At 35.5% G+C, this 21135-nt stretch overlaps 2 protein-coding genes across 2 annotated transcripts; both read right to left on the reverse strand.

Moving 5' to 3' along the window:
• Window positions 1–189: 189 nt before the first annotated feature.
• On the reverse strand, window positions 190–5432 carry LOC110930019 (probable cyclic nucleotide-gated ion channel 14). The gene is made up of 7 exons (XM_022173228.2): window positions 5065–5432; window positions 4425–4974; window positions 3172–3384; window positions 2774–3075; window positions 1715–1826; window positions 1361–1597; window positions 190–1095 (listed from the first exon to the last, which is right to left on the reverse strand). The coding sequence occupies exons 1-7, from the start codon at window positions 5091–5093 to the stop codon at window positions 343–345; spliced, it is 2196 nt and encodes a 731-aa protein (XP_022028920.1). The 5' UTR covers window positions 5094–5432; the 3' UTR covers window positions 190–342.
• A 4218-nt stretch (window positions 5433–9650) lies between these two features.
• Window positions 9651–15499, reverse strand: LOC110930018 (ubiquitin carboxyl-terminal hydrolase 18). The gene is made up of 11 exons (XM_022173227.2): window positions 14929–15499; window positions 14340–14493; window positions 14176–14264; window positions 13962–14047; window positions 12819–12981; window positions 12576–12699; window positions 12282–12439; window positions 11989–12073; window positions 11629–11841; window positions 10878–10939; window positions 9651–10661 (listed from the first exon to the last, which is right to left on the reverse strand). The coding sequence occupies exons 1-11, from the start codon at window positions 15234–15236 to the stop codon at window positions 9983–9985; spliced, it is 2121 nt and encodes a 706-aa protein (XP_022028919.1). The 5' UTR covers window positions 15237–15499; the 3' UTR covers window positions 9651–9982.
• Between the last annotated feature and the right edge of the window lie 5636 nt (window positions 15500–21135).

Here is a 21135-nt window from a genome sequence, read left to right on the forward strand (position 1 = left end):
TGCACCCCCCTTTTCTTCCGTTAACACAATGGCGAGGAGAAGGATGGCGCCCCCCTTTCATTTGCTCGGTGTGGACGATGGCGCCCCAGGGGCGCTATGGATGCTGAGGTGGCAGGTGGCGCTAAGCCACACCCACCGGTCTAACATATTAGTTTTATTCCATCTATTAAGCAATACTTTTAAGGACAGTTAATGGCAACAGAGTTAATGTTTACTAACCTTTGAATCATGTTTGTTTGAACATTTAATTAATAGTACATATAAACACACTATCAATTATACAAGTACCAACTTAAATAACTACACAAGTATGTTGTACCATGTATCATGTATAATTTAAATCTAGTCATCTTCTGGATCAGCAGAAAAATCAGGTTCTTCAGGTTTCTGTAACTTGATCAAGTCAACATCTTTTGTTTTCAAGATTCCTCGCCTCGTGTTTGTAGCAAATCTCGAAGCTAATATCGTGACATTGAGCGGATTCGGATTGTATGACGACGCATCATCATGATGTTCGGTTTCATGTCCATCCTCATGATCACGATGATGAGGACGATGATGATGAACGTCATCGTCATCATCAGGACGATACGATGATTCACTCATGCTCAAATTCCACTGCATTCTTCTCTTTTTGATTCGGCGCCAAGCAGCCTGAATAAAACACGCGGCCCACGTTCTCCAATGATACGAATAAAACCGGAAGGTGTGTTGAAGTTTCTTACTGTGCAACCGTCTGAACTGATTGGCAACGAACTTTAAATCTTCTGCGCGTAAAGCAAAAGCTTCAACTTCACTTAATGCTCTTACGGTTCTTGTGGAAGATGGTAGATTTAGAGTGGATTTAGGGAGTAGGGCCCACGCAAGCAATTCTTCGCCACAAAAGTCACCTGGCCTTAAAGTAATTGAGTTGAAAAAACCCGTTCGGCCTCCGTTAGTGGTGGAGCTATCGAGTCTTCCTCTGATGATAAAAAGCATCTCTGAGACGGGATCACCTTCGCGTACTATGTATGTGTCTTGAGTACTTAGTGATGAAACTAACCGCTCGCATATAGCATCGAGTAGTTGATCGTCCATTTGAGAGAAAAATGGGACCTGTGAATGAATAGTTACAAACTTAAATCACTATAACAATGGTAACAATACCTTTAAATAACTAGCATGTCAAATATCATCATAATAGTTATATGTAAAAAAGTTAACGTTTTATTTAACATAGTGGAGCAGTGACGGATCTAGAAAACGGCTCAAATCGGAAAAAGTAAAGATAAAAGAAACGGGCCAAATGGTTGAACCGGTAGAAAGTCAAAGTCCTATATGTATATTTTCAGTAATTCAAGAAGAGGTGTGTGTAACTTACACGTCGAACAAGGTCGAGACACAAGTGGCGTTGTATGTCTCGACGAAGATCTGAAGGCAAATTGCGCAAAATAGATTCTTCATCAACACCGCGTGTCGCAAGCCACTTGTACTGCACAAATTTACGAACACGTTCTTGCAAATCATGGGGTAGTTGTCGATGTCTCATCCATGACTCAGTGTCCCTCCGTCTAAGCCTCCATTCTTCGAGCCTTACAGTGATGGACTGTAGGTAGGTCTACAAAAAACGAGCATAACATAAGAAATATGTACATAGTTCAATCAAGAAATCAAATTCAAATTTATTAAATTGGCTTTCCAAAATGGATAAAAACAATATGTACATGGTACATACCTGCATATTTCCTATTAAATGGGCAAATAGTACAAGTCCCATGATGGCGATGAGTATGGCGAACGATGTTTCTCCAATAAACGTGCTTGTGGCCAAATTCTGTCCATATGAACTGCAGGTAGTAGAAAATAATAATAAGTAGATATCGCTAACGAGTCAGATGGGTAAAAAGTTAAAAAAAGCGAAAAAAAGACTGTTAAACAAGTTATGATGGATAGCAAGCTAGAGGTGGACTTAATTAAACAAGTCATCATAAAGATTTAACATGATGTAATTTCATTGACCCAAAAATATTAACTTTTAATTGATGGGTAAAGTTCTTGTACAAATAATCTTAACATACTAAACATACAAATTGAAGGAAAACTCAAAAAGACAAGGTGGCATTTTTGTAATTATCAATAACTATCAAAGTTACTCTACAAATATACCTAAAAAACCTAACCCCCCCCCACCCCCCACCCCCCACCCAAGCTAAAATGCTAAAAACTAAACCCCCAAAAAACCTAAAAAAACTAAAAAAATAAAAAAAAAACACACAAATTATTTATTTATTTATTTTTTTAACATTTTTTATTAAAAAATCGCTACGTTTAGTAGCAGCAAAAATATATATATATATATATATATATATATATATATATATATATATATATATATATTTGCTAACAAAATGCAGCGATTTTTTAATAAAAAATGTTAAAATTTTTTTTGTGTTTTTTAGGTATTTTTGGTTGAGTTCACATTTGTATAGTAACTTTGATAGTTGGTGGTAATTACAAAAATGCCACCTTGTCTTTTTGAGTTTTCCTTCAATTTGTATGTTTAGTATGTTAAGATTATTTGTATTTGATCTTTTGCCTTTAATTGATACTTTAGTATGTGTTATTGTTAGTACCTTATTTATGAGTAAACGGGCCAAAATAGCCAAACCGATTAGTTATAAAATATAACACAGACGAACTTATTGATAAGTACACGGGCCAAAATGTCCACCTCTACTCGAGCTTACCTAACTAAATTCTATTATTGAACAGACAACCATCTATAGAACCATACCTCAAGTTTTGTAAGCCCCACCACAAGCAATAGAAGTACTTTTCAAAGAAATTGGATGAAACAACACCTTTTGCAACAGCAGGTCCGAATATCCCATATCGGAAACCCGTGTCATTGTTTGGATCACAGATTTGAAAAAGATTTGTCCCATTGGCCCATTTCTTCCGCTCATCGTCGTTTGACGAACCACAATCCAAATAACGAAGTGAACACATCATCGGATTATTATCGTTTCTGCAAGTAGATTTCCAACATGTTGCATGCCTTTCAAATGACAGCAAGTACCATGATGACCCTAAAACCTACCATAACATATACACCATGATTTAGCCGATAAAGAAACGAAAAATAAAACTTCATAGGTTTAAAGATTAGATATTAAAGAAAAGATTACTTACATGACTAGCTAACATGTATAATACAAGATTATATGCTGCACCGGCCCAAGCAGTTTTGGTGACAACTCCCGTAGTTTTGATGATTTGAGAGCTTAAAGGGAAAATCAGATAAAGTCTTGGAATATATTGGAGGAGTACGATAAGTACTAAAGCATTGGTGGTGTGATCGGCACTCGGGGTTCTTATTGCTGGGATAATGAACCATATGACAATCTGAGGAACAGAAAGAGCATCATGCGAGTTCATATCTTGGTCTAAAACCGATTTTTGAAAAGCGAAGCGCAAAAGCGGTGAGCTTTTCGTACGCAAAACGCAAAGGGATTATATAATTTATTTTATATATATATCATAAGTGTTTAGCATCCAATACCTATGATTTAGCTATAATTAAGCTTTATATATGTTTTAAAATGAAAAAAAAACATAAATGTACAGCATAAAAAACCTGTTGTACAACACTCAGAATCATAGAAACACCCCATGTACAAAAAGCGTACGCCTCAGCTGCGCCTTATGTCGATTTTCACCCTAAAAAGCGCGCCTCAGCTGCGCTTCTTGCACATCGTGCGCCTTATGTCACACAAGGCGATGGGGTTTGCACCTAGATGCGCTTTGCGCTTAAGCGCGCTTAAGGCGCGCTTTTTTAAACTAAGGTTCATATATCAAAAATCAATAACTTTATACCATAAAAATGACTGAATGAGAACTAGTATGTATTAGAAATCACAAGGTTCCCTATTATGTCACATTTTCAAATTAAGTTTACTTAACTGTCTGCAATCATGATTACAAGCTTTGGTTAACAACAATTACGCTATTTTGTAAGCAAAGTTACCAAATAATCAACATTCTAGGCCATAGTTGCTAATGGCGAATAGCGACAAATAGCGATAAGGTACCTATATGCTACATAGTGAATAGCGGGCGCTATTTTATAAATAGCAATACACTAGAAAAAAAATTGAAAAAAAATTAAAATGTATATATTATCAAAATACCCTAGTATATACGCTATTTTACATGTATATTTAACGAAAACCTAAAATCCAGCTATTTTATAGCTATATGTAATCGCTATTTATCTTTTAAAAAAAACCGAAATCCCGCTATTTATGGCTACATAGTACATACCATGTAGCAACCTTCGACCTATTCGCTATAGCGACTGCTATTGACAACTATGCACAAGGCTAACGGGGTGCGCACATTTTAGCTTAAAAAGATAAACTAAAAGAGAAGAATCAAAGTCAAACCTGGGGTAAAGGCAATGTTGCAACAAGATCTATAAAAAAATTGGACTTCAAGTACCTCCGCGCAATCTTCTCCTGATCCATAACAAGTTCACCTCTACCCAACACTCTAGAACTCGGCGAAACATAAGCAGTCCTGAACTTTATAGCTATATTCAACATATAAAATATATCCGCCATCGTTCGCAAACACGTAACAACAATCCCTAAATTCAAATCAGACAACATACAAGAAGACCCTCCTTCATTTTCAACAGAAGGAAGGTAAAAGAACAATGGATCCACAAAAAGTGCCACTAAACAAGAAAAAAGAAAAATCCTGTTCCATTGTAAAATAACATCACTTCCAGGATCCAAAACCCTTTTCCCCTTTGAATCATTAGTTTCTTCTGGATGAACCCTAGATCTCCCTAGTTTAATACTTCTACCTTTGCCACCATTCATCAACAATGGGGCTGAAATCTTGTGTTCAGGTAGTAACTGTTTATCTGGGATTTGCCATGAATGGTCAAAGTCAAACTTTGACTTCCCATTTTCTCCTCCAGTGTAAAACCTGTTGGATTTGTAACATTTGTTTATAAATGTTCCACAGTTTTTTGCTATAAAAATGTCTAAAATGAAAAAAAAAAAAAAAAAAATTAACCTGACTTGCTTCTCTGGCTTGAAGTCCATGATGGTGAATTGGGTCAAATCTTTAATCTTGGAGAGAATATAGAACAATACCCAGATGGAAAGTTTGCATTTTTATTCACAATTTGTGGTTGTTCTTGTGTTGGATGAGTGTTAAGAGTTGAAAGTTAGAACCTTTTTGTGATGGGCTATTGAAAGATTTGCATTTGTACATGAAGTGGTCAATCACATTGCAGGAAGGTTAAGCCACCAGATTTTTGGAATCTGAAATTGGGTGTGAGCAGGAGGACATTGAATCAGCTGAAACTGTGTTTTTTGTGAAAGAAAGAGTTTAAGTACACATATAGTTCTTCAACTATGCTCATTTTACATTTTTAGTGTATTATCTTTTTTATAGTTTTGGTTCAAATAATCTTTTGTGTCCCCTTTTGAGTCCTTGAGTCTAAGTTGCTATGCATTTATGAATTCATTAATATCTTCTACCTAATTTAATAATTTATTTGTTTAAAATAAATATAGAAAATAAAAACTTTACATAAATCAAAATCATTTTTTAAAAAGGTCCTAAATGTTATCCAATTGATATATTTATTTAAATCTTGATAGAATATGGGTTTGATTTTTTTTACAGTGAAAGGTTTTGATTTTGGATAGCGTTATGATGAGTTGACTATTTGATTCGGATATGTCAGTTTCGTTTATTCTTTTAAGTTTTGTGAAATTTGGTTTAATGATATATCTTGAATAAATATGGATTTTTAAAAAATGTTAAAGATGAAAGATTACACATTAACAAAAATATCTCTTACAGAATGACCATTCTCTATACATATAATCCACACGATTAATCGAGTTAATATCATGCAATAACAACAAAACTTGTCACTAAAGTACTAAACTCAGCCTTTGGATCGCGCTATATTAAGATATAGTTTGTTGTCGTTCAAAAAAAACCAAATTACTAAACTAAACTTCCAAATGACATAAAATTAAGGGACTATTTTGTAATTACTTTAAAGAACCTTCTCTGGCGGTTGACTTTAAAGTAGTACAAGTAGAAAGAAGAAACAGCAATATACATAAATTCCCCATAACTATCACTAATTAGCATTTTAGTTCGCAAATTAATCTCCTACAGTCCTACTTGTTAATACAGATGCATACAATACAAAATTTTTTAACTAATAATAATACTATTGTTATCATGTTGTAAATTACATAATGTAAGTGATCTAAAGAAGATTTAGTTCAACCTTTCATTTCTATCATTCTATGTAATTTTTAACTCATCAGTGTATTTGAAGCATGTTAAAACAATATGATATATTTATTTTATTTTGTTTATGAAATATGCTTTTAATGCCATGGTTCCAACTTGTGCAAGTACTCATTCCTAATGGCACATGTTAGGAATGAGAATGGGTCGGGTATGGCTAATCTCATACCCGTACCCAGCTGTAAAATCTTGTTCCATACCCAGCCCATTACCCGTCAGGTATTTACCTGTCAGGTATCGGGCATACCCATGAAGATTTTCATGTATATATATTTTTTACTTTCCTTTATAATTTTATGTTTTAAAAATCTGTATAATATATGAAATTATGGTAAATAACATATATATCATCATCACCATAAGAATATTTGATATATTTAAAAATGCAAATATATTATAATATTAATCTCAAGAAAAAATTTTGTATTTCACAACATATAAATATGAATAATATCATCAAAATATATATTTCAAATGAAAAGTTTATTTTTCATATAATAAAGCTACTAGAATGAAACACTACTAAACAATAGTTAAAGGAAAACAAATAATATAAAACTTAAAAGTTTCAGGTATATATTTTGTGTAAATGTGTATATAATTTCGGGTAATCAGGCCAGGTATCATTTAATCCCATACCCATAAAATATTTTTTTCCATACTCATACCCAGCCCATACCCGTCAGGTATCAAGATATCCGTCCCAAATGCTTTGGGTTTCAGGTATACCCATTGAAGTCGGGTATTTTTGCCAACCCCTAGTACACGTCACATATGTATTATCAATAAAAAGAATATGGATGATTTGGTTTGCATTTTCCAACAACAAGTGAATAACTAATATATGAAATTTGTTATTCAAAAGTGTAGTGGCTAAAGATGCTACATAACAAACGTGTAGGGGTGATTATGTAAGTTGCTACTAAATAAAACAAAACCGAAGACAGCTCAGAGTGTTGACAAGCAAGGAAAATGAGAGAAGTCGTGGACGGCACAACCTGGGGGGCACTCTTCATGGAGAACGACAAACAAAATATTTTATGTGTTAATTAATAAAATGTTTATTTTTATTACACTTTCTAAATAAATAAATGCTTGCAACAAAATCTTATTTTTCATGATTTGGTTTAATAATGTCAAATTTTGATTTTAAAAGTAGTCCCTGATCTTGCAACAGATTTCCTTTAGAGAAATACAGTTTTTCCTTTTTTAATGGCTAAAGAAATTTATTCACCAAAACTAGCAAAAAGCTAGTTTTACAACAACAAAAACGCGATGCACAAGCAATGACATAGTTATCACATAACTATGAAAGGCACATATGCCTCGCCTAGGGCCTAGGCACAAGTCGCAAAAAAGCGAGGGTCCGAGAAAAAAAGCGCACACAAATGAAAAAAAATGTGTTATGTATTGAAAAGGATAATAAATATATCTTGTAGGTGTATAAAATTAATATAACTCTCTCTATATATACCTATAGAACTAATATAACTAGATATTAAAATTATTTAACTAGTTTAAGAAATATTTAAACCTTATAAGATAATCTTTGTAAAATAAATTCTAAAATATACGGTTGAAAACGTGCTATAACAATTTGATATCATTGTTGCGCATAGTCTGTTTTGTTTCTGCAAAAAAAAAAAAAAAAAAAAAGTGCCTAACTTTTTCTGCAAAAAACTGTTAAGGTAAGTTTTTAAGCAAATTTCTGCTCTCCTCTTCAAAACAGTCTCCTTGAGTCCTTTCTACAAATCATGTTGTCTTTCATTCTTTCATCGTTTTCTTCTTTTCTTCTTCAAATTTCCGCTCTCCGGCAATCTATCCATAACCTTAACCACAGATCTGGGCTGGGCGAGCGCTTTTGATAACTATATATGACAACAAATACATAATTGGAGAGACGATTTGTGTTGGATTACATATATTTTAAGAGCAGTGACATTTTTAGTGAAAATTCTTATGATGTTAAATTGTTAATGTTGATTGTCTAACTTTCGTCAAGTTGGTGAAACATATTGAAGGACATGTTTTGTTGTGAACATGTAACAGTAACTTGAAATTTGATTTCTTTGCAACTTTAAAACAACTGATCATTTCCTTTATTATCATTTTCAACTATTAGTTTTATGAGCTATTCGCATTATGCTATCTATTTTTAAGTTTTCCGTATTGTAATGTGAGTTTAACTTTTTTTATTTAATATTTTTTATGTGAGTTTACCTTGTAGAGGTAACGATAACGGTGTCAATAAATTACATAAAACTAGTGGGTTACACCCGTGCTCTGCAGCGGGGCGACCCAATTTTTAATGGAAACGTAGACGCCATAATAAAAATGACGTCAATGGCAGGAACTCGTTTGATATTGGTTTGGTTCATTAAGATACTGGCACTTATCGAAAGAGAAACGAAAAAAAAGTCATGATACGACCAAAAAATACCGAGATGTGTTTACATCGATCGGAAAAACAAAAACAAATATCAATTCCAAACTGGCCTTGTTCAGTCAGTATTAGAGCGTTCGTTTTGTAACAAGTACAACATCAGGTTCGATGGAAACTTAAAAAAGAAAAACAAAAACCAAAATCTAGACAAAAAAAAAGATTAAAAAAATTATAAAAGTACAAAAATTACTATAACTAAGGAGTTCATAAATTATATATATAATAATAATGTGTATAGTGTGTGTAAAGTGTTTTCAATTAAGATAATGGATAAAAAATAATAATAACTAAATAATCTTCAAAACTTGACAGTTAAATCCTAATCTTTTTTAAATGCCATAAACTGTTTAAATAAAAACTCTCACATAACTTATAAGACAAAGCCTTAATCCAACGTTGTCAAACTTTAATTATTAATATTAATAATAATTGATTAGATATCATTTGGCTTCAAGATGAAGTGATTTGTGGACATAACATGTCTTGCATAGTTTGCTAAATTGTAGTGACATTATTGCATGTCCTGTTGGTCCATTCAAAGACTTGCTAACACGTTTGGAAGGTTTTTTCTCAGACAAACAACATTCACATCTAATTGAATTAGATAAAGGTCGCATTCGACTCATTAATAACGAAACATACACCGCGTAAGTATTTGACACTTTACCAAACAATCTCCAAATTATAATGTTTCACTTCATATTTTGATATGCAGTGACGGGTCCATAATTTTTTGTCACATGGAAAATATAGACCAGGTCCCTGATCAACTTGATCAAGGTTTCGATAATCCATGCGTATGTTATATATGTAACAAAATATGTAACTAACCATACCATTCCAGTTCAACAAGAAACGATCAACGAATAATCTTGACCGATTATCAAAACGACATCGAGGCCATACATATAATATAAAGGTAGAAATAAAAGGAGTGAAAATGCAGAGGAAGTCTGTTCTTATTCAGTTTAAATGGAGATGTACCATACATTACATACCCTTTAAGAATGAAACCAAATCATTATAAAAAAAAACAAAAAAAAAAAATGTACCTCAAATCTAACAAATTACTGTTTTATCCTCCTCCTGCTGCTGCTGCTGCTGCTGCTATATTAACCAAAGCATAACTTATCCCCTGCCCCTGAGACTTCTATATTCCCAAATTTTCTCAAACACAGGAACCTTAATATTATCATTAGAACTTAAATTATGTTAAACTCCATTTACAACCACCCTAGATTCAGTATTTGACTCCAGGATACCGTTATTGTTATTCTTCGAACCTCCATTTTCACTTTCGAGGGCTTTTTCGTCTTTTTTAACCATAACCTTCCGAGGTCGTCTACTGAGGAAACCCGACGAGATCAATGGCTTCAGTTTTGCTCCAGAGACGCTTGTCTTTAACGGTTTTTCAGATTCATCTTCTACAGCAGGCCTCACGGGTGGTTTCTCGGGTGTAGATTCAAGATTTATAGAATCCATATCGTTAGCTTCTCCACCGTTGCTCAAACTAAAAGATAAGTTTCCCATTTTACCCTCGATATCCTCACTGACAGTTGCTTCGGTTTCGTTTTCAATGGCGACTGTACGATCATTGCTACACTCTCCGTTTTCCCTTGAAACGGAAAAACCGGTCTGTGAATCTACTGTGTCAATGTCCATGTCGCTATTGGATGATGAACTTTGAGATGTAGAGATGTTTGCTGATGAGTCGTTAGCATGCATCACAGTTTTGCATTTTTCAGTGGCATCAAGTGATTCGGAAGTCAACGAGCAGTCAACCGATTGGGTTACAATAGGCATCTTTTCTTGGGATATGTCTGGCGTTTGAAGGTCATCTTTTTTAGAAGCTTCTTCGATAGGATTTAAGCATGAAGCTCTGGCGGAAACTCTGAAAAGTATAACAATAATGTAAATTTGATGAAAACACAAAACACCACATTAGAGCTTCATGTTGAATGGCGGAAACTCTGAAAAGTATAACAGGTAGATTCGGGTTTTTTTTTTTTAATTTCTGATGGATTGATTGAGTATTACACACACACACATATATATATATATACAAATGTAAATTGTAAATATGTGTGTATATGATGTAAATGTGCACCTGCTATACAGAAGCATATAAGCTCCCTGTGAGAGCACTTCATCCAGCTCAACTGATTCAACCTGCAAAAAAATTGTGGGCTAGTTTAAAAACAAATATAAGTGGAACTAGATAAAAAGTCAAAAATGGTGGCTTTTCCTCTTTTCCCCTTTTATGCATAATTAATTACAAAATTGCCACCACCTCATCTTAGCCATTAATTTGCCTTGATCAACATTCAAGAGTCAGATTCACTTCTTAGGTCTTACACTTCTCACCACTTTTTCAATTCTTATTTGATCCGGCTCATATGCCCTGTTTGCGGTGTGCGCATATAAGGTATATATGTGTGGGCCCTCTGGGGCAAAAGTAAAATTGCACTAATTTTAATGTTATTTTACTAATTTCGTAAAAATAACGTTAAAAGCAGCGGACTGTTAATCATGCATCATGTGGTGGCGTTGATAGCCGAAAGACAAGGGTAACATGCACTAATCGGCCTTTGTCCCGATTGCTTAGTGTTATGTGCCTTTTGTCCAAGGCTTGATACAAAACTACTATCGAGCCGAGGGTCTCACTGGAAGCGGCCTCTCTATTCCCTAAGGGGTAGAGGTAAGATTGTCTACATCTTACCCTCCTCAGACCCTACCTTAGCTTTGCTATTGGTGGGATTTACTGAGTATGATGATTTGATCCGGCTCATACACACACGTGCGCATGTGTGTGTGTGTGTGTGTGTGTGTGTGTGTGTAGAGAGAGAGAGAGATTGCACCTTGCAGTCATCAATCCTGTACCAATTGCCAGAAAAGTCCTTAGTATAACAAATGTAATGTCCAAAATATGATGCATTCAGCATGTCGACATGGACAACAACCGCATATAACTTGTATTTATCATTGCCATCAGCATCTTCACTCATGTAAGGACTGAGATCTAAACTTTCCGGGAATGTCACCCTCTTATTAAGTTTCCCAAACCTCCCACTCTGCATAATACAATATTTCAAAAAAAAATCACCACCTAAAATCTAACCAAAGACGACACTTCCATACAGTAAATAACTTCATACGTCAACACAATATATTCAAAGGTGGGGGGGTATTTGCAGATGAATAACTCTAATTTCACGAACCTGAAACCTTTTTAACGCAATGGTGAGAATATTTGGAGCCATGTTAATATTTAGTCGTTTCCATGCTAGGACATAGTCATTACATCTGCAAAATATTCAGCACTGTAGTAAGCTGACAATATCATAAGATAAATAAATAAATAAAAACAGTAATTTTCAATATGTAGAAACGCTCATTTAACAGTCAACAAGCAAAATTACAAGTATATAGAATGAACAAAGTGCAACTGAAACTCATATATAGGTTGTAGATAATAATAATAAAAAAAAACAATGAAAAGAAAGAAGATTACCCGTCACATTTGTACTTATTATCGCCTTCAAGCCATTCTTTGGCTGTATATTTATCTAAGCATTCCTCAAGAGATGCAGCATCCCCTTGAATTTCAACAGTCAAATCCATCATATTTTCAAACTGATTCGAGACATTATTGCATTTTGTACAGATCACCTAGAAAGCATTACGAACAGGCTTCCCATTAGATAATGCACGCCTTTGAAAAAAACTAGTTAAACAAACCATTAAGTTAGTTGACCTATTATATGATGTGTATAAAAAATTACTTAAAGGAATATTATAAAGACACCTGAGACTGAAGGCGACCCCCAAAAATATGTTGAATAAGAGTCGTCTCCTGAGCGCTAGGATGCACAGCTCGTTCGCCGCCATATTCATCAAGGCAAACCGATTGCATAGTGTCAATGACAAACCTATTGTATGTAAAAGTCATGCATTGAGTAAAAGATATTTGCATAAACACGATTTATTTATATTTCTCAAAGATGCAACACTTGCATATCTAACTAGTCAAATATAGAGTAGAGAAAACCTCATGAATTCGTGCGCATCTTCTTGTTTCCCATAGCCGAGATTTCCACCAATATTAGGCAATCGTGATAAAATATTAATCGGTGAGAACGCGTGATTACTTTGGCACGCTCTTTCCATATGAGCTTGAAGTTCACACAAGAAGCACCAATCGTTTCGCCGGCCTAATAAACCAAAAGCGTACAAAAATAAAAATCACACACACATATAGAGGATCAAATGAGAACCAAAGGGATACTTGCGAACCGAGAGAACCACTATCAACCATGCAAATTTTTTATTTTTTTTACTACTTTTATTTATATGTTAGTTACTAATCTTTACCTAAATAAAATAAAGTTTGAAAAAATATATATACATCACCGGGTTACATACATGTACATCGTAAACTACACACACACACACACACACATATGTGTACATTCGCATGCTAAATATATGTATCTCATCAATCTACATATATCTTTTTTAGTTTTTTTATATTTTTACAATAACAACCTTTCAATAAAAAAGTTTAAAAAAAATCAAAAAAATTTACTTGGTTGATAGCGGTTCTCTTAGGATCCTCAGTCCTCACCCTATATATATATGTATATATCTCAATATATATATAGGGGAAAGAAAGAAGGAAATGTAACATTTTTATTTTTTTCTAAAAAAAAATAGGAAATGTAACATTTTTATTTTTTTCTAAAAAAAAATAGGAAATGTAATATAAATGTACACGGACCTATTTATGAAAAAAAATGAAAAAAACGCTTACTATTTTTTTTTTTTTAAATGTTGAAAATTTATATGTTACATTTTTTTGGACATACATATTATGTAACCTGAAATTTTGTAACATTTTTTAAAAAAAAACTACTTGGTGTTTTTTTGTGTTTCTTTTTTTAAAATGTTCAAATATATGTATATTACATTTCCTATTTTTTTTAGAAATGTATCTTGAGTTTACATGGTTTTTTTACAAAGGTTTTCTGAGTTTTCTCAACTCAAGTGGGTTTTCGATTTATCCTTCCCCTATATATATATATATATATATATATATATATATATATATATATATATATATATATATATATATCTCAATATATATATATATAAGTGTGTGTGTGTAATCGAAGAGAGAGAGAATAGTAGTTACATCCCCTCCGATGGCCTTTCTCAAGCAAATATGCAGCAAGTGGTCGAGTGTATGCTAAACATTGTAAAACTACATTGGCAAAACAGCTGTTAAAAGAAAAATAAAATCATCAGAATCTCCAAAAAAAACCCGATACCCGTATTCTTAAAATAAATCGCAAAAACATGAACATAAGAAAAACAATAGATAAAATAGAATAGACGTAAACAGACACCTGTTTCCACAATTCAGAAGCCCACAAGGAGGATAGCTTTGATTCTTCCAGTTAAAGAGCTCCACAAATTTGTCATAAGGAAAAAGGATCTGCATCAGAAAATATTTATAAGGACCATATACTGATATCAATTTTGAACCAGCAAATTAGACAACAATTTTGACCTTTTTTATCTGTGTAGTATTCCTAGCCCCGGGAACTAGTGCAACACCAGTAGAGTTTCTTCTTCCTTCCAAACTTGAGCTGCGGGACAGCCGAAATTCTTCACATTTTTCCTTGTGCCCAGATTTCCAGTGAGATCTTTGACACGCTTCTGAGCTGAAAGGTAAAATACAATAAAATAAAACTTAAATAAAAAAAAGAATATACATCATTATCAACATTCAACAACAGATGTACGTAGACAACTTATCTTTATCTCAATCATCATATCATCAAACCTACTTCACTACACACACACATAAATATAAAAATATACCCACCCACTTTTCAAATCCTACACACACACATACCCACACACAGATTGCATACCATGATCAGTTTTGTGCAGAATCAAAAGAAAAAAATTCTATAATCCATAACAATAACTTTCACATATAAGATGTCATCATTAAAAAAGTTTATACCTTTTAAATTTGAAAACTTTTGAAACACACATATATGATCAGCTAAAAAAACACATGATACAAGCTCAAATAAACATAAAAATCAAAACTTTAAACAAAAAAACATCAAGATAAATTAAGGCAGTACCAATATCGAACCGCTTTACATCTGGCACAATGTTTACTGGTCAAACTCCCACAAACAGCACACGAATCCCCAACAGCAACAAGCCCCGGCATCATGGACGACAACGAACGAGAGACCCCCCTGTCAGACTCTGAGAAAGATTGAGAATTGGAATTGGAATTGGAATTGGAATTGGAATCGTAATCTCCGTCAACCAAAAAGTACTTTGCAGCAGTCTTGACTGAGTAAATCAACCCACAAACAACCACAAACCCTGTGATGACGACTCGAAGATACCAATTGAGATCCAGAATATTATATTCGTGCATCGACAATGACTCTCTCTGTCTCACTGGACAAGATTAGGGTTTTTCATTGATGGGATTGGGATTGGGGAATTGGGTGGGTGTGAGATTGGGGAATTGGGGGTGTGATCGGTGGTTTTATTGAATGATGATTGTGATTATTATTGTTGTTATTGTTGTTGTTCCGATTTTTGTGGAATAGGGGTGCATTTGCAGACATGAAGGAATGTGAATTGGTGAAACGGTGTCGTGTGGGGGTTCTGGTTAAGGAAACTCGATCTTTGGGTGTTCGAGAAGATCGTAACTAAATCTTTTAACCGGGTAAACATAATAATTATAACATAGTAAAATATTTTTATCGATTATTCCATTGTCGTGTTTTCGGGCGAGTGGATGTTGAGTTTTCACACACCTGAGAGAGTCAAGGGGCTGGCGGCGGTCGAGTAGTTGACCTTCGCCACAGCGTCCGGTGACACGACGATTAGCACGTCGTTCCTTGTCGTTCAAAAAAAAGTAAAATATTTTTATCAATCATCATGCATGTCAACTTTAATCATCAATTTAAACACGTAGTTGAGAACCAAGCTTCATCATCACATGTCTTGACATTAAGGCAAATAGGCTTACACGTGTATAAAGCTTTATGCTTGCTATGTCGGCGCGTTCGCAAGACATCATCAAGAATACTAGCAACAATTTCTAACCATCAGTCATCAGTGGCGGATCTAGGATTCCGACCAAGCGGTAACGTTTTATAAATAGGCGGTAACGAAATCGAAAAAACGTCAAATTTTTCTAAAATTTACACTAAAAACGTCAAAAATTTTCCGATCAAGCGGTAGCGGAGGCTACCCCTTATTCCTTACTACATCCGCCCCTGTCAGTCATTTAATCTTCAATCATTTAAAATTACAATTTATTCAATCAGTATTGACACGTAACATCAACAAATAAATTAGCAAGTACTATAGAAAGTATAACCATTAAAGGTAACATGCATATCAACCCCAAACGGTAAAAAGAGAGCATCTAGACATTTTAGCTAAGCTTTACTTTTATTGTTTACGTAATGACACCAAATTTCAGCTAAGCTCGCCAATCTATACTATGATCTAAACAAGATTCGAGTCAACACACTTTTGCTTGAATCGAGGGGGCATAGGTTTCGCTAGAACAGTGTAGGTTGCGCTTGTATAGTTAGGCAAAACATGGGGTTCTCGCCTGGTTAGGTTTTGCTGATGCCAGGGTTGCGCTTGAAAGGTGAGGTTGCGCTAAAACAATTAAGCAAAACATTAGTGTTGCTTGTGTTAAGCGTAACCTTGCACATAACCCTAGTTTTTCTCCTTGGCGGTTACAGTCTGATCTTTTTGGCTCAATTTCACGTCAAGATTCCAACTTTATTGTTGGGAATTCATTGTAATCGTCATATATCATCGTAACAAGTATTAATTATCTAAAACATGTGGTTTTTTACGTAAAACTTACCGTTTTGTGAGACATTTTTTCTTTGAGCCTTTGGTCCAAGATCATTCTTTTACCACCATCAAGTTCATAATAATAATAATAATAATAATAATAATAATAATTATTATTATTATTATTATTATTATTATTATTATTATTATTTAATTACACATCAATATAAGTTTTGGGGTATCACAATATGTTTTTCCTAATTTTTTCACTAAGATATGAGATTTTAGAGTAGAAGAAGGAAAATGATGTAATAAGTATATCATAAATTATAGATAATGAGAGTAGAGTACAACTTGTATCCTTGTGTTTTACATGAAATTTTATCTTGAGCCCCTATTTTCAACTTTTGAGTCCCCGTGGTTGCAATTTTTTTGCCATATGGGTCCCTGTGAATAGATTCTGTTAATTGACAGTTTATTGACAGGGGTATCGATGTCTTTTTACGTTAATTGGCAGGGTTGTTATAATCGTTTGCACTGTTATTATTACTATTATTATATATAAAGAGAGATACTAATTCTTCCGGATGGTTGTATTTGAACCCACCAAATGTCGCAATTGGAAACGTCACCACCACCCAACCACCCTTCACCTAACCACCACCAACCTCTGTCGTCGTCAACCACGACACCACCATCGCCGGTAACTCTAACCACCTCCCGTCGCCAAATACCACTACACCACACCCATCACCGTCGAACCACCCACCTTTACTCCACCTCTACTTTATACCATTCCCTACCTAACCTCTTACCATGTCGCAACCCCCGTCCCCCTGTGACAAATCCGGAAACGGGCGGCCGCGGCCAGTTTTGGTGGTATCCTGTTATTGTCTAATTTGTCAGCGGAATTTTCATCAGGACCGTAGTTAGAAAATATTTTATCAGAGTAAAATACCACATTTCCATAACATTAAACACATGGGTAAAACCCAAGTTTTCAGTACACATTTCTTCATGAGGATACATCCTATTTTATTTAATAAAAACATCTATTTATTTTTAGGTAACTTTATTGCCACTTTTCCAAGCCTTCAGTGCTGTCCAGCTGGCTTCTATTGGCTTTCACATTTTGTTACCTGAAACGCGTTTTAAAAACATTTTGTCAGTGAGAAATACTGGTGAGTGAATCCCAGTTTAATCAAGTTTAAATAAAAACCATTGTACAGTATTGAGGGCGGTCTCGCAATTACATTTGTTTCCAAGTTATAACAATTAACATCCATGGTACTGTCATACTTAACTTGTGGAAACGTTACTCCTTGACCAGGTGGTAACAAATTTTGTATACAAAACCCCAACATACTCATGATAATTGTATTATTACAAATACTCAATAACTGCTTAATATATAATTAATTGTGTGAGGTTTTGTAAAAACAGTTAACATAAAAAGAGGATTACTCACATTGCTGTCTTATGTTATCAGTAAGGATTTCATGGGAATAATATATAAATTACACAAATGCACGCGTGTTAGAATAATAACCCATTTTAACATTAGCAATACCCTCCCCGAGACGACATTCCAACGACTACGTCGGGCAGAACCACGACAGCCGTTACGGAACCCTATATCAATCGGGCAGAGTATCTAATACGTATCCAGGGGTTATGATACTTACAACAGAGCAGAACCTCGTTATTTAGAGGGGTATAATACCCGTGTATAATGCCTATACTTTAAATTTGAGAGAGAAAGAAAGAGTTTGGGACGCCGAGCTCCCATTATATAGGGGCTGAGTTTGAGTTCTACGCGGCCCGCGTAAGAGAAGACAAGGGCCTACGCGGCCCACGTCAACTCTGGTCAATGGTGTAGCTTGTCTGGGTCAATGTGTAGGCTTGACGGGTGTTGGGCCACGTGGCGGCCCAGGGCCTTGCCAGATCTTTAAGTTGTCGCGGCCCGCATAAGCTTAAGGGGTGGCTTACGCGGCCCGCCTAAACCCCAAAATTTATTTTTTAATTATTTTTAATAATAATAAAGGTATTCAGGGCCCGTTTTCACGTATGGGGTGTTTTTAGGGACATATTGGGATATTTTAAATATTTTTAGGGTGTCGGAAAATATTATGAGGGTGTCGGTTAAGGGTTGTTATATCCTCCCCACCTTGTTTTAGAGCTCGTCCTCGAGGTCTACTAAAACAGATGTGGATATTTCCTTTGCATTTCTGATTCAAGCTCCTATGTATATTCAGGTCCTCTTTTGGAGTCCCGTTTCACTTTGACCAGAACTATTCTCTTATGCTTGAGATTCTTAACTTTCCTATCTTCAATCTGTAGAGGCCTTTCTATAAATTTGAGTTGTTCATTTACCTCTATATCCTTAAGAGGCACTACGAGTGATTCATCAGCTAAGCATTTCTTGAGATTAGATACATGGAATACATCATGTATTCCTGCCATTTCCTTTGGCAGTTGTAGCTGATAAGCTACAGGTCCTATTTTTCTAATAATCTCAAAAGGTCCAATATACCTGGGACTTAGCTTTCCTCGTTTGATGAATCTTACCACTCCTTTCCAAGGAGAGACTTTCAACAATACTTTGTCACCTACCTGGAATTCTAACGGCTTACGTCAGTTATCAGCATAGCTCTTTTGTCGATCACGTGCTGCTTTCAGTCGTTCCTTGACTTGAATGATCTTGTCGGTTGTTTCTTGTACTATCGCAAGTCCAGATAGTTGCTTTTCCCCAATTTCTGCCCAACAGACTGGGGTTCTGCACTTTCGTCCATAAAGTGCTTCGAATGGTGCAACATTGATACTTGTATGATAACTGTTATTATAAGAAAATTCTATTAAAGGTAAGTGATCGTCCTAATTACCTCCGAAATCAATTACACAAGCTCTGAATATCTTCCATTGTCTGAATTGTTCTTTCGATTTGTCCGTCCATTTGAGGATGATAAGCTGTGCTTAGATTCAACTTGGTTCCCATTGCTTTTTGGAAACTTGACAAAAAATGAGAGGTAAAATGGCTATCCCTATCAGAAACAATTGATAAAGGTATTCCATGTAATGAAACTATTTCATTTACATACAATTTGGCTAATTGTTCCATGCTGTAAGTTTCCTTCATTGGTAGGAAATGAGCTGACTTGGTTACCCTATCTACAATCACCCAGATTGTATCATTACCTTTTCTTGTTTTGGGTAATTTGGTAACAAAATCCATTGTTATAAATTCCCATTTCCACACTGGCATCTCCAATTGTTTCAGCAATCCTGAGGGTTTCTGGTGTTCAGCTTTAATTTGGGAACAAGTTAAACATTTAGAAACATAAGCTGCTATATCCTTTTTCATTCCTATTCAGCAGAAATTTTTCCTTAAAATAGACAATACATTAGAACATATATAAGGACTAATGGTCACATTTCTTCTTCTTGCCTTTCAACAGGTTTGCTAGACCCTTAAGGAATCCCCTGTTGTTCTTTCGTTCTTCTTCGAAATCTTTTTCCACACGACTTAAACGGTGCAGGATCTCTTCTTGTTCAGGAGGAGAGAAACGTGGTTGTGGCGCCGCTTGCGGAACTGGAGGTCTAGGAGGTGCTGGATACCCATGAGCTGAGTAGTCCGGTATTCCCATGTTTCCAAGAGCTCCGTCGGGATAGCGGGCATTATACCTAGCCGCTATCACATATGGGTCGCGATCATAGTTGTAATTGTAATGTGCGTGCGATGACGGTTCGAACGGGTTGTATGCCGTTGGACCCGTGTACGCAGGTATTGGGTGGTCATACCCAAATGGTGGCGAAGATGGTGCAACTGGTGCGGAGTTCGCCTCTTGTACTGGACTTGAAGGTCCTACTTCAGGTACTGACGGATAGTGACTAGCACTCGAGTGGCGAGGGGTGCTAAAATGAAATTCCCCTCCTCGGGTAGACATCCGTGCGCCTGATCTTCTACGCCTTGGCGGATCTGGAATTACTGGTTGAACCTGTGGTGGTGGTGGTGGCGTAACTGCCACAAACCGCGAATCCTCAGAAGGATCCTGTTGTTGCTGTGGTGTCTGATGAGATGGTGTATAGTACCACTCATGTTGGTTGAACAACGCCTGGAAGCTATCTGGGCCCTGATAAGGTGTCCCATGAAAAGAAGATCCATCTGAGATCTCGATAGGATGCGTGGGCGTACCACGAGCAGGTTCTATCGGATCAGTGTCCTCGTCCATATGGTCTTCTGAGAAGTGATCCTGTGGTCCTAACGGGACAAAGCCTGCAGGTTCCTGAATGTAATCTGCTAGGTTAAACTGGCTTCTGAAGTAAGGAGTGGGATCGTCAAAAGCACGGTGCGATACCGAACGCTGTAGAGGTATGTAGGAGGGTTGAGGGTTATTGGGATCATTTTCGGAATCTGGCCCGAACGAGTGACGGTATGATGGCGTCGAGCTATGCGAGGTGGAATGTCTCGCAGGTTCGAAAAGGTTTCTCCGTCTTTGTGGTTCTTCACT

The sequence above is a fragment of the Helianthus annuus genome, chromosome 3 (assembly GCF_002127325.2).
Source record: "Helianthus annuus cultivar XRQ/B chromosome 3, HanXRQr2.0-SUNRISE, whole genome shotgun sequence".
Taxonomy (NCBI): Eukaryota; Viridiplantae; Streptophyta; class Magnoliopsida; order Asterales; family Asteraceae; genus Helianthus; species Helianthus annuus.

What these genes read in the sequence shown, in the direction of transcription:
- LOC110930019 (XM_022173228.2), bottom strand. Translation starts at nt 5,093, where the DNA reads ATGGACTTCAAGCCAGAGAAGCAAGTCAG. An exon ending in AAGCCAGAGAAGCAAGTCAG is followed by an intron (nt 4,975 to 5,064) that starts GTTAATTTTTTT and finishes CAAATCCAACAG; the next exon opens with GTTTTACACTGGAGGAGAAA. An exon ending in TGGGGCTTACAAAACTTGAG is followed by an intron (nt 1,827 to 2,773) that starts GTATGGTTCTAT and finishes TACTACCTGCAG; the next exon opens with TTCATATGGACAGAATTTGG.
- LOC110930018 (XM_022173227.2), bottom strand. Translation starts at nt 15,236, where the DNA reads ATGCACGAATATAATATTCTGGATCTCAATTGGTATCTTCGAGTCGTC. An exon ending in CTTCTGAATTGTGGAAACAG is followed by an intron (nt 14,048 to 14,175) that starts GTGTCTGTTTAC and finishes TTCTTTTAACAG; the next exon opens with CTGTTTTGCCAATGTAGTTT. An exon ending in GGGGTCGCCTTCAGTCTCAG is followed by an intron (nt 12,440 to 12,575) that starts GTGTCTTTATAA and finishes AATGCTTTCTAG; the next exon opens with GTGATCTGTACAAAATGCAA.